General features: G+C 39.4%; 1 protein-coding gene across 1 annotated transcript; it reads left to right on the top strand.

The window, feature by feature from the left end:
• Window positions 1-1,215: 1,215 nt before the first annotated feature.
• cbx7b (chromobox homolog 7b) lies at window positions 1,216-13,702 on the top strand. Its single transcript, XM_084341710.1, has 6 exons — window positions 1,216-1,521; window positions 4,058-4,101; window positions 4,579-4,644; window positions 6,024-6,090; window positions 6,315-6,675; window positions 8,014-13,702. The coding sequence occupies exons 1-6, from the start codon at window positions 1,453-1,455 to the stop codon at window positions 8,214-8,216; spliced, it is 810 nt and encodes a 269-aa protein (XP_084197836.1). The 5' UTR covers window positions 1,216-1,452; the 3' UTR covers window positions 8,217-13,702.
• Window positions 13,703-13,988: the final 286 nt, after the last annotated feature.

Genomic DNA, 13,988 nt, shown 5'->3' with positions numbered 1-13,988 from the left:
TTACTCTTTAAGTACATTTACTCTGGTACTGTACCTCAGTACAGTTTTGAGGTATTTGCATTTTCATTTTGTGCTATACTTTCTACTCTAGTTTGGGAACTACTGGATTTAACAACAAACTGTATGTGCTAAAGTAGCTAAGGCCTCCTCTACCAACAACTAGAGTTGTGTTTTTTCACACATGCAACAGTATTACCAGTCTAATAATGATAATAATTATTAACATAGCAGTCACTGGTGCCATTCTGCACAGTGAGTATTTTTACCTTTGATGGGGGAGACCGGGGCAATTGTAGCATGTCAAATTGCACCAATCAGAAACCAGAAAGAACCAGGAAACTCAGCTGTCTGTGATGATACCTCTCTGCAAAACTGACTTAATAATCTAAGTTTATTATCTATTTTGTGGCATAGTCCAATGGTTAAATCTTTTGCTTCTTAATCTGGAGAGCCAGGTTCAATTCTCACAAAATCAGTTCAAATCATAAGCAGTCTTAACTTTTCATACTGCCTTATCAGCTAAAAGTCAGACTCAAATGCTAAACCTGTTTAAGCCATTTTTGCAACTTTAACTGGAATTAATTGTTTAATGGATATTAGATTGTTTCAAATAAATTCCAATGAGTTTAGAGTGGCCCTTGGTATTTATATAACAGGTAACACAGATACAAGTTACCTACATAAAAATTGTATCGTCTCCCACTCCTACTTAAAGGGGCAGTGTGTAGTAAGAAATTCAAACTCTGAATTTTAATAATTACAATATTAGTATATATATTTTCCATAAATGAATAACAAGCTGATCTCAAAGGAAAAAAGGTCCCCAGAACACTGTTTGAAGCCAGAAAGGTGGCAGGGTCCGCCACATATGAACAAAGTAAAACAGGATCAAATTGGGTTGTCCTTTAAGGAGGACAATTTTGGAGAAGTTTGTTTATTCAGTAATGAAAACAGAGAGAGTTTGTTTGTTTAGGCATAACATTAATTCAATGAAGATCTTCCAAAACTACATAGTTTTACTGAACTAAAAGTAGTTCAGTAAAAACCAAAAGAGTGCCACTAACAGAGTGTTAACATTGTAGTTTTACTCGTGTGGTTGATGTTGTGGATGCTGTGGGTCCATACACTGGTTGAATGATGAGGATGATGAGGCAGCTGATGGCGCGCGCGGACTCATTTTAAGTGGGCGCGCTCCGGCAGACGGGCGCGCGCGAAGCGGTGTGCAGATGTGTCGCAGATTTTGTAAAGTCACTGGACGCTCGGAAAGATCCACTACGAGGAAGTCGCTCCCGATTAATGGGACCTTAACATGTCAGGGAAACAAGGCGGCTGAGGGAGAAGCGGGAAGGAGCCGAAGCACCGCTGTCATCAGCAGTTCACGATAGCTCAGTTTGGGAACGAAAGACGTTACTTTGACAGTTAAAAAGCCGAGCGACGGCCGCGTGCACAGAGATGGAGCTGTCAGCGATCGGGGAGCAAGTGTTCGCTGTTGAATCAATCGTCAAGAAAAGAGTTAGAAAGGTAACCGCTGCACGTTTCCCTCAGCGTGTCAGTCAGCCAGTTTAGCCGCGGGACATGTGGAGGGGACACATTTTTTAGGATGAAGGGGATGCTACTTTAGATGCTAATGAAAGCTTGAGAGATTAAATGAGCAGAATTGCGCGGCTAATCTGGTTATCTAATTGCAGGCTGTGTAAAAGGGGGCGGGTTAGAGGAGGATGTCCCTTTAATGTAGCGTGGAGAGTGTTGTCATTACAACGCAGCTTAGCATGTCAGGTGTTTGGTTAAATAGGCTGGAGGAGGACACGGGGTGATGTTCATTTTGGGCCTGTTTGCTTGCTAATTGGATTTGGGTGTAAGTTACCATACGGTGTTGACAAAAGAGGTGCGCAGCTAGAAATTGTGGTTCCCCCCCATGGCGCAGCAGCCCCCCTGATACTCCTGTGTTTACTACTGGTTCCCCCACCAGGGTTACTCGTGTCATGACAGGCATCTCTCTGAACTATTCAACATTGATTGAACTCTTTATGATAAAAAGTCCCTCAAATTCTGAAGTATATTGAGTTATAAAACAGATACAAAGGGAGCACATATTAGCATTTAATCCCAATTAGCACTTGAACATCGAGTTTTCCAAGTAGTTTGAGACAGCTCTGCCCTAATTGAAAATGTAGGAATGCATGATATGGTTTTTTTTCAATTACCTGCTTCTCATGGCTGATACCGTTGATCACAAACCAACTTTACAAAGTTGCTTACTGCCACCTCCTGTATCAGAGTGTGTAGATGCTGTGCTTGTTAAAGCTGCTGTAAGTGATATACTTTTATTGAAAAAAAGTATTAATAGCTCTATATTTCAGAGTGTTTGGGCAGTAACGGATGTCTCTCCTGCCTTCACTAATTCGTCAAAAAAAAAAGAAATGTTTTGGTATCCCTGCCCACTTTATCCAATCAGGACAGAGAACTCTACAAAGAGATGTCTGCTTGTGAACTTGTAGAGAGCAGGATCCTCCTGTTTGCTGCTTTGTCTGGTCATTATCATGTTCATGTATTGGTGTCGAGAGGAGGGAGGGAACCGCTAACTGCAAATTGTAAAGGAAGTTAGCTAAAATAACACTTACAGCAGCTTTAAGTCAATGAAGGCAATTTGGCTTCCTATTATCAGCTCTAGTTATCAGCTATAATTGCATTGTTACATATAAATAGTTGATGTAAAATTCCCATTATCGGGCATTAATGTATCAGTCCGATATATATTGTGCATCACTATATTTTGAAATCTCCTGAAATACCTCAATACCAATATTGCAACAATATCGTAGAGATTACTATTGATACTTTAACAAATTATAAAGAGCGATCTCATATGAGGATGATAAAATATCAATATAAATCAATAATCTGATTATTGATTAATCTGTTGACCATTTTTTGTTTTATCAATTTGCAGTTCAGTCTAAAATGCCCATCACAATTAGACTTCTTCAAATTAATTGTCTCACCATCAGTTCAGGGCCTAATTTGAAATGTAATATTTCTCTTGATTTTCTCGTAATCCCGTCATCTTGTTGCGCCCTATTTTTCTGCATTGGTGTTATCGCTTTCCGACTGGAGAATTGGCGCCACCTACTGCTTATATCGATGTTTTAATCGTACGACAGTTATGGATGGAAGGAAGCATTCATTCAGTTGCTGATTTTCCAGACATTCTAAATGTGCAATGCAGTTGGATAGAAACGTGGCTAATGAAGAAAAAGAAAAACCTTTTAAAACTCCATCTATAGCAAATGTTAAACATTTTGTTTGATAAATGAGTTAAATGTTTAATTGATCATCAGAGTCGCTGACAATCAAGCAGTTGATTAAGCGAAAGATAATTACAGCACTAATTTACAGAATATACACATAAAGTGCATAACACTGACATTCTGCATTTGCTAAGTGCATTCACAAGGCGTATGCAACAACAATATGGCAAAATATGCAGTAAAAAGTGTAGAGAGATGCTGGTATGCAATGTAATTCTGTTAATTGAGGCCCCAAGTCTCACCCAATATACAGTAGGTGCATTTTTGTTTGTTTTTTACTGTGTGTTGGGAACTGGGTGAGTCAAATGAAGTCGGGAAAAGTGGTGACTTCACCCTCTGAGAATACGTTTGAGGGCTTGGAAGTTATTATGGGATGATGTCACCGAGGATGACTAACTCTGAGAGGCTTGGCTTGTATATGGAAGACATACTGCTCATTTTATATTATCTGTTAATTATAGATATTTCCTGATGGCATGGCAACATCCTCCTACACATAAACTCCAAATGAACAGCACGAGTATAAGGGAATGTAGAGATTAAATAGGTAAGAAGACGGAGGTCAATATTACCTAAAGGAAGCAATCATTGTTGTCAGGCAAGAAAACATTTTATAGATGTGAATGGGACAAAGATGCACCACACACGGGTTAAGGTAGTAGTAGAAAGGCAGTGAAAAGCTACAGTAGATATAATTTATGATATTGACCTCTCGGCTGATGCTGCTGTGAAACTTTATGTCTCCACAGGGGAATGTGGAGTATCTGTTGAAGTGGAAAGGTTGGCCTCCAAAGTAAGTATGTAAAATCACTCAGAAGGGTGGCTGGATTATATATCGCTGGTGAATGTACATCATGCTCACATTGACATACAACACGTAATGCTGTTGGATGAGCTAATGTGAAAAGTCATCTGACAAAATAATTTCCGAAATGTACGGAAAATGTTTTTCATGACTTCATGATTATGTGTCTAAACTCTGTTGATTTAAAGAACTGTGAAAATATTTGACCAAATAGTTGTTTTTATCAGTTTAATGGTCTTATCAGCAACAGAAACGCCACCCTGTCTTGTCACATTTTGTGATTAAAAAGTAAATGATTGGTTGAGTGTGTAGAAGGTACTATCCACTCTGAGGCAACACATCGTAACTGTTTTCAATTAAAATCCTTTTTAAAATTGAAAATTTTAAACTACAATGTAGTAATAGACTGATTTAATTCCCCAGTTGAAGGTAGTGACATGCAGTGTATTTTTGTACGTCTTGCAGGTACAGCACATGGGAACCCGAGGAACACATTCTGGACCAACGCTTGGTGCAGGCCTATGAAGAGAAGTAAGACCCCACTCAACCTGCCTGATGAAAAGCCTTTGCCTGGATCCAGGAAAGCCCAGAGAGTTTGACACATAGTGGAGCAGGAATGTGCAGAATAAAACACTTTTCGTCTTATATTATATTAATCATAAAGAGCAGCAGACCCAAGGCCCAGATCCAAGACCTCAGCAGCTGGCAGTAGCATGTGTGTTGGATTGTAACTAGACATCCCAAAACTCACCATAGCCATATTTAAAGGCACTGCAGTTGTAAGGAGGATGTTGCGTCCCAAATTATTCCAAAGGTGGTCAGACACACATAGGGCCATAATTAGAATGGAGGTTTGGATACAGTACACTTCTAATGTGTTAATGCAATATAAACAGATTGTGTACTAGTGTATTGTAGTATTGTCACAAATGTAGATTTTTCAATATGTGTTGATTTTGAGTTTTAGAAACTGTCTCAATACTAATTTTCTGCCATCATTGTTATGTTATTTTGTCCCTGTCATAGCTCAATGGTATCGAATATCAATATTGTCCTAGTATTGTAGTATTGTGTCAAAGTCAGACATTCACAAGTGTTGTGACAATGATACTCTGGTGGACTGATGCCTAGTGGCACTAGATGTTTTTTCTGGAGTATTAAACAATACCATTAATTTGAAAGAAGGCATGCACTCAAGTATGATTTTCTTTAAAGGTACCCTGTGAAGTTTTTTGTAAACAAAGCTTCCATTTACGTTCAGTGTTACTCACAAAACCTCTTTCCTTTTTTTCCATACTGGACAGTTTTGGCTTGGCAGAGTCTTCATAGGGCGCTCTGTGTGTGTTCTTCCTCTATCTCTTTTTGTTTTTTCTTCTTTATTTGTTTTCTTCTTGGTTTTTTATGACTGATGCCACTTGGCTTTCCAAATTTGTCCTGTGAGGACAAAGATTGATAATAAAACATTTGCAAAGCCACTTTTTCGATGTAAACAATGAGGGTTTTGAAACCCAATGCCTTCTTGTTTACTTGTTTTCTTGCTATCAGTTTTCTTCTTTGCAGCCCTGCTGGTGTTTTTTGTCTTGTTACCTCCTCCTGCGGATCAGTGTAATAATGTAAAACCATTGTCAGAAATGCGTATCCTTGTGTTGATATGGGTGAGAACAAACAAAACGGCCCCAGTAGTGAAACGCTGCTCCATAGTACTACTAGTGGTCAAACACTCCCTATGTTACCTTTAGAGGACAGATGTTTGTTGATACGTTTTTCCAGTGTCAAATTGTAATCCAGTGGACACAAAAAAAAAAAATTCAAACAGAGCCTAATAACAGCTCCTAAAATGGTCAGAGAACATGTGTATAGATGACATTTTGCCATCCGCCTCTTTTTAACTTGTGTGCTTGGCTTTTCAGAGAGCAGAGAGACAGAGCTCTGGGTCACAGGAGAAAAGGATCCAAATCCAAAAGACTTCTTCTGCAGGTAAAGTTTTGTGTTCAATTTAAAAAGAGTGACAGTTTTGTCTAATCTACTTATACATAAGTAGAACTAATACATTATATTTTGTTTTGCTAATACAACTATTTTCGTTTGCCCCTGTGCAGTGACGGTGCTCTAAACCATAGTTTGATTGTCAGTCAAATGATTGATTTTTCACATAATTCAAGTTTTACTTGTCGAGTGTTCTCTCTTTGATCTTTATTCAGAATACTGTCTACACCATGGACCTACGCAGCGCTCACAAGGCTCCAGAGAAGCCTCCGTCTCGCCTGCGTCTCTCCTTGACACGCTCTCTGGTCTCCGAGGACGAGGATCAGCCGTACAGTGCCTGCAGGCAGGACCCACAACCGCAACTGGCACATCAAGAAAGCAAACCCAGGAGGTCACAGTTCAAGTGCCTTGACTCAAACCCTCCAAGTCCTACACAAGAGGACTGGGAGGGCCGGGGAGAGGAGGAAGAGGAGGAGCAGGAGGAGGACAATGTAGAATATGAGGAGGACAGGGAGGAGGAAGAGAAAGAGGAGCCTGTAAAGGAGACAACAGAGAAGAGCGGAGGCATTTTCAATGGTAAGTGTGTCAGTCAGTCAGCCAGTAGACTCTAATCAGCATCACGACCCAGTTTACTTGACTCTTTTTGAACCTTCTAGTAGACACACACAGTCTTTTTATTCACTGGGCATGCAACCAAAAACATAAAAACTTCCTCCATCTAGAGCTGATTAAAGAGCAAATCATGTAGAGTTCAAAATATAGACTCATTAGAGACTCTGTATTTAAAGACTCTTGCGTATATAAATGAAGATCAACAGTTAATGTAGAGTCTCTACAAAGATCTACTTACAGTTACAGTCTATAATAAAATGTGACATCCTTTTGCTTCAACGTTTGACAGCATAGCAGGAAAAATCTTTGATGAATGAGTAATTTAAAGGAGACATATTATGCTCATTTTCAGAATAATAATTTTATTTTCTTGTTAATTTTTGTTACTACTAGAATAGGTTTACACTTCTTAGTGCTTAAAAACACAGCAGTTTTCTCAACTATTTTGCAGTTAGCAACCCCCTCCCTCCTCTCTATGTCACCACACTTGCACAACTCCTCTCTTTTTTTCCCGGCAGCTCTCTTTGCCTTTGTCTTTTCTGTTTATTGACGTTTGGCCTGTTTGGTGGTATATGCCATCACTGGGAATGCTGGAATTGGTAGAATCCCTGTTCCAGACAGAAGGATCCTGCTCTCTGCCTGTTCCCAGAGCAGACGGGACCTCTCTAATGGAGTCCTATGTCCTGACTGCATAAAGAGTGCAGGGGTACCAGAAAGTTCCTTTTGTCTTTTACGGCATGAGCAGGGGGAGGAGAGACACGGGTTATTATCAAATACTCTATTACAGTGATTTCTGTTGGAATACAGAGCTATTTTACACTTACTTTGATAAGAAAATAATGCTAACAGCAGCTTTAATTGAAACGCTAACCTGCAAAAAGCCACCAGGTAATAAAGTCAAGGTGGTGTTGAAAAATGTCTGAAACTTTTTAAACAAGAATTTGAAAATGTAAATGACCAAAACTGATCTCTTGATCTTTACAAAACCAGATGTGACCAAAAGTCAAATAAAAGAAAGGATTTGCACTCCGAATGATTTAAAGTTGAGACATTCCCTGTAAAAAATGATGATGTGGAGTGCAGACTGTGGCACTTCTGTCACCTCAGAACCACTCCGAGCTGTCTGTTCCTGCCTCCTATCTGCCTTTGTCAGTTTATAACATCTATCAGAGCAGAGATAATCTATTCAGGCCAGTCCAGAGAGGTTAACTCAATAACAGTACACGTGATATGCTTAATGCAATGCAACTCTACCTTTTTCCCCCCTCCAACTTTCTCTCTCCATTTTCCTGTCTCACTCAGGACAGAGAACAGAGGAGTGGAGCTCCGCTATCACACCAGACGAGGTCACGGCGTCAGAGAAGCCAGACGATGAGGCCTGGAGACCCGTCATCGTTCCAGGGGAGGTGACCATCACAGATGTCACCCTCAACGCCCTCACGGTGACTTTCCGAGAGTCGAGAGTGGCCAGAGGCTTCTTCAGAGACTGGCGCCGGGGGGTCTGAAATAAATAAGTCTGAGTAGGTTGGTGGGGAGGGTGCTGCAAGAGGGAGTTTAAAGGTAATGGTGTCATCGCGGTGTGTGAATGGTCCCTCTCTGTTACCTCTCGCTCTGCTCTTCCTCTCATCAGCTACTTCCGACCTAGTCAGTGGGACGTTTACATGCACAGAGTCACCTGGAGAAAAGCTGAACTCCAGTCAATGGTATATTTAGGTTGAGCTGTTCACATTCGGTACAGGGGGACTGAGTTGACTTGAATCGAAGGGTTATTAAAAAGCTATAACTGGTTGAAACCAGAGTTAACAAACTGGAGACCTACTCATAAAAACATCAAATAACTGTGTTCCGTCGCACTACTAGTGGTCAAAAACTCCACAGGGGACCTTTAAAGCAGTAACAGAATGGGCCTCATGCACGATAATTGTTCACTCTTTTATTTAACATAATGAGTTTGCATTAGGGCTGCAACCAAAGAGTATTTTCATTATCGCTAAATCTGCCAGTTATTTTCACGATTAACGGGTTAATCGTTTAGTGTATTTAATGTCAAAAAGTTTGAATGAGACCGAAATGAGGTCTTAAAATTGTGTCTTTGGTCCGACCACATACAGTCCAAAACCCCAAGACTCTTCATTTACTATCACTAGACCTGTGCTCATTCAAAACATGCCTCTTCAGAATGAGCAGACTGTATTGTCTCTGGTGTCTCTACTTGTAGTTTTTTCATGAACCACTCATTCAAACTACTTCACCCTCAAACCTGATGTAGGGTTATCAAGACATTAACGTTAAAACTCACATTAGCTGACACCTCGTTAGGGATGACCAGCACCGTTGACAGAGAGATAACAGTAACCCTCTCTCTACATGGCTCTGGTTATAACCTATTTTGTGAGTTTTACTGCCTCTGCCTGTTTTTTTAGTCCTGCACGCGCTCGTTCTTCCCGAGGTGTTTATGTCAAACATTCCCGCTGCACTGCAAACTGATTAGCTTGCTTGTTTATTCAAAGTTTATTAAATGGGTTGTGGTTCGAAACAACTTCACACTTGATGCTGCACCTCCTTGGTTCTTTAGCAATACACCCACCAAGTGTGAAGTTTGGTCAGATGAACGGCTAGCGAGAGGTCAGATTCTGCTAGTAAACAAATGCAGTGCCAGTATTTAAGCAGGTACTCCCAACCGCCATATTGAAGAGGTCTAAATCCAACACAAGTTTTCTTTTAATGATATCTTTGTAATTTCTTATCCAAACTATTTCAAACTCGACAATGCACCTCCTTGGTTCCGAGCAATACACCCGCCAAGTGTGAAGTAGATTGGATTAATGGTTCTCAAGACATTTGAATAACAAACAGACCTACAGACAGACAGATTCCTTGCTTTATAGTTGGATGCATGACAAGGAAAAGCAGACAAACCCTACATTTATGAAGTTGTAATCAGCAAATGTTTGACATTTTTGCTGAATAACTTAAACGATTAAAGAAGTATGAAAATAGTTGGCAGTTGGGTTGCAATGGTACAGTATGGGATTCTTACGGTCTCAGAAAATATCAGTTTTATGATATACAGTATTACAAAATTATTATTATTAGCAGTTATGTTGACCCTTAAAGATGCAATATCTAAGAATTGGCCACCTTCGTAGATTTGTAGTCCAAACAAACGGGGCAGCATATCACCAAAGTAACTGCTAACTGCAGCTAGTTAGCTCAGTTAGCCGTGCAACTAGTGGTCTTGACTTGGGGCTCAAAGTGGGGTTATGAGAATGGACAGGCTGTGGCTAACTGGTTAGCATGCTAAATTCAGTAGATATCTCTGCGACACAGTACAGTCTTGTAGCATAATGTCAAAACTCTTGATTTTTCATATTCTGTTGATAATTTCAGTTATTTTTTTAAGTGTTTTAAACTTAAATTCGTACATATTGCACCTTTAACAGAATTAAAACAGAAGGTTTTTCGGTTGAAGAAACACTTCATTATTATTCCTAAACATATTTTATCCTGACAGACATGAAACTTGATATAAACTTGAATTATCTTTTTGATAACACTACTACAGTATAATGCAATACTGTTGGAAGGCAAATACCACAGTATACCTTGAAAACAGTATATCGCTACAACTCTAATTGGCAACCAGTTTTCTTTTGATTGATTTATTGACTGGTCGTTCAGCTCTAGTTTGCATTTGCAAAGTAAATAGTTATGACAGTCATCATGAACATAGTGGTACAACAGTATAAAGTAGCATAGTAGCAGACTTATGACATTTACATTTAGTGACCTGATATCATACAATGTAAATCAGAGGTAGAAGACAAGTTCTCTGTGCATGTAAACATGGCTGCTGTTTCTGTCTCTTCCACACTAAACTAACTGTCAATACTGGACTCATACCTATTGTACATACTCCTTACTACAGTGAGGTGGGTATTGCTGTCAGTCCCATACTAACATGCAGTGATGTACCTGTATCCTGTGAACACATAGACTGTTACTTCTGTACAACACATGGCTTAGTCTTGTATGCGTTTCAAACTTCTCCGAGAGCTGATTTGATCCGCCTGCATGCCTTTCTCCTCCAGTACAGTTATAGCGATGCAAACACGCACAGTGTAGGTTTCTCCGTCCGCCCCGCTCTTCATCCCAAAACATAACAATACACCATACAAGTGATGACTGACTGAGTATTGTACCAAAATATTGGAAAAACTAGATGAGACTTGATGACAGAATGTATCATGGAATTACACTGTATTTACTGAACATCATGAGGGTTTGTGTGTCCATCAGGAGCCTCTTTGTAGAGTTTGACCAACAGGGTAAATCAAATAGTTTACATCTATTTTATAAAAAACACCAAACAGTTTAATTGATTTCATACCTTCCAGTTACCTTTCACAAATGCAGGAAAATCAACGTGCCCTCTTATAACCTATATATGGAAGCCCTTTTTAAAAAAAACAATTTCTCATCTATAAAAACAGGTGGAAGAAAAGTTTTTGGAATCATTTTTCACAGTGAGTTTGAATTCCTTCATGCACTCTAAACACAAGACAGGAATGTTATACAGCTTGGTAACAAGTGCATGGAGAAATTAAAACTCACCTAGAAGAAAAAAAATTAATGCTCTTAGTCCTATTTACAACATGGGTTAGTGGTGCACTGCAGCCTCTTGTGGCCGAAATGAAAATTACAAAAACAAGCAGACAGAAAAATGATCCTTCATTATCAGAATATTTTTCTCACTTTTCTCTCAGGGCTTCCGTATTTATTAGATTTAACGATGTGTGTCGGCTTTATTTATTTATTAGGCTGTGTAATAGTAACATAATAATGCTAAAAACTGAACTAAAACTGAAACCAAACGGAGGATCGTGTGAATTTAGAAGTTTTGCCTCAGTCAGAGGGTGGTCAGCATCCCTATATGGGTTGAATGTAGTAGGTCCCTAGATGATTGTCCAGGTAGGAAGTTAGAAAAATCAAGATTCTAATACATAACATTTGGGGTTAGAGTTTTAGGCTTTTATTTTGTGAAATACCGTAGTTTCAACCTTTCATTATCGTAATTTAAAGAAATGCGACCTATGCCAAGGGGTTTAAACTAGATATTCCCTTAAATTAAAGGGTAGGATCACATTTTTTCAAGTCTGTCTTGAAGCAATAGTAAGGTGCACATACGAATATTGAAACTGTTTTTGCTTGCAGTAATCCTGTAATTCCTCCTGTACAAACCGACCATGAAGACTTCCCTTTCTGAAGCAATTTTAGTGCTGGTTGGACAAAATCGCCCAAAAATACATTTCAAAGTTTATCTGAAGCGTTAGCAGTCTGTGCCCTCTTTGTGTTTCCACAGACAGTGTTTGAAAGGATACAGACAAAAAGACTTCACAGACTAGCTTCAGATGAAATCTTGAAAACATTCACAAAAAGGCGACTATCGTTGGATCTGATTATTAATGACCGGCACGAATGGATGGAATGACGACAGCAAGCTAAACTCTCAGTGTTCGCAGGTGCGCCTGACTGCTGTTATGAGACAGTTTAGACAAAATGTGAGCCTATCCACTAAGGGGTGGGTAACAATCAGAAAAAATCAGGAACCACTGCTCTATGTCTCGGATGTGAACTTCTTAAAGACACTTGAATACACCAACAAGAAGAGAATATCTCAGTGTTAATCCTGTCATTATGGCATAAAGATGAAGTGAATGGCTGTGACGCTGTATAAAATGAAAATAAAATAGAATTCAGTAATTTTGCAAACAAAAATCTAAATAGATATAGATATTAAAATAAATACCCGATAAGTCTGAAAAAATAGGAATTTCTAAAACTACAGCTTCATGACAACTGTGGAAGCTACATGAGAAATAAACTGCTGTTGCCTGGAAGGTAGGAAGTCGATCAAAAAACCTTCAGTATGGTTTAAAAAAGTGGTCGGCAGTGGTTTATACAGTATATGCAATCTGTAGTTAATGGGCTAAAACTAACTAATACGACTTCCATCAATCAGATGATTAGAAATATAAATTATTATAAAAATAATATGAAAATCATTTTACTCATGTCACATTTTGAGAACACATAAACTTAAAGTAAAATGTTTCCCAACAGTTTTACAGACTTGTTTCATGTAACTGTGTTCAGGGATAAAACTGAAAAGTCACTGATCTACAACATAAAAGCTCAACCCTGAACCCAGTATATCCAGAATATCTGTCTAACCCTGCTGGCTTCCTGCCCAGTGGACACAGAAGCTGAATGTGATGTGTCACGTCTGTGGAATCTCCCACAGTGGCGTCCCGTCGGTCCTCAAGTTGTTTGTCCCGCACTGAGGATGATGGGTAAGCATCTCGTGATCCGAAAACAGTCTCTGTGTGACGTGAAGCTGCAGGGAATGGAAGTGCCTGATGTCGCATCATTTTCATCCGTACGGCTAATGCCTCTCTTTATCCTTTACACACACACCCACACATACATACACACACACACACACACAGTAAACACAAATACTGTCTCAGCTTATTTGGCTTCTGTGTGTCTGACTGCACGATTCCTCCGCTGATGTTACGAAGACTTGAAATGTGAGCAGACTTTAAAGGGGAGGAAGATGGAGGGAGAAACATGTATTTTTTAAGTCGTTATTTTTCTACATTTACCTGAATGTATATTTATTGTTTAAAGACACCTGTGTATTTGTCACGCAGATGACTGAACAGAATAGTTTTTTATACAGTTTGTGATAACCTCTGAGCTGATGCCATATTTAAATGTACTGACATGACAAAACAAGCACCTGGATTCGATGTCGCCTAATGTGGTTGCTTGTGCTGCTTTCGTCCACCACTGAGCGAAGAACCTTGCACTTTATTGTGATGTTAACCTGCACATTACCCGCTCCGGTCTATGAAGTGTCATTGTGTATAGAATATTTCTATGGTAACATTAAAATAAATGTTGCTCATGTTTAATATCATTTTAATCCAATTTGTTCCGTTGTTGTTCTTGTTCTGCACTTCTCACCTTAAAGGTCCCATATTATGCTCATTTTCAGGCTCATACTTTTATTTTGGGTGTCTACCAGAAAATGCTTTAATGTTCAAAAACCACATCATTTTTCTCTGACTGTATATTGCTTCAGCACCTCTATTCACCCTCTGTCTGAACAGTCCTTTTTAGTGCCCGTCTCTGTCAGACCTCCCTCCCAAAAAGCCCCGTCTACTCTGATTGGTCAGCTCTCACGGGCCTGAGCAGGAATCGCCCAGTGT

This window comes from Pagrus pagrus (genome assembly GCF_965226575.1).
Source record: "Pagrus pagrus genome assembly, chromosome: 21".
Lineage (NCBI taxonomy): Eukaryota > Metazoa > Chordata > Actinopteri > Spariformes > Sparidae > Pagrus > Pagrus pagrus.
The sequence above is the reverse complement of the archived record's forward strand: the minus strand, read 5'-3'. Positions and strand labels throughout refer to the sequence as shown.

Bases quoted from the DNA above. Each gene is read 5' to 3' on its own strand.
- cbx7b (XM_084341710.1), top strand. From the start codon at position 1,453: ATGGAGCTGTCAGCGATCGGGGAGCAAGTGTTCGCTGTTGAATCAATC. The intron at 1,522-4,057 runs GTAACCGCTGCA...ATGTCTCCACAG, and splicing joins TCAAGAAAAGAGTTAGAAAG to GGGAATGTGGAGTATCTGTT. The intron at 4,102-4,578 runs GTAAGTATGTAA...TACGTCTTGCAG, and splicing joins TGGAAAGGTTGGCCTCCAAA to GTACAGCACATGGGAACCCG.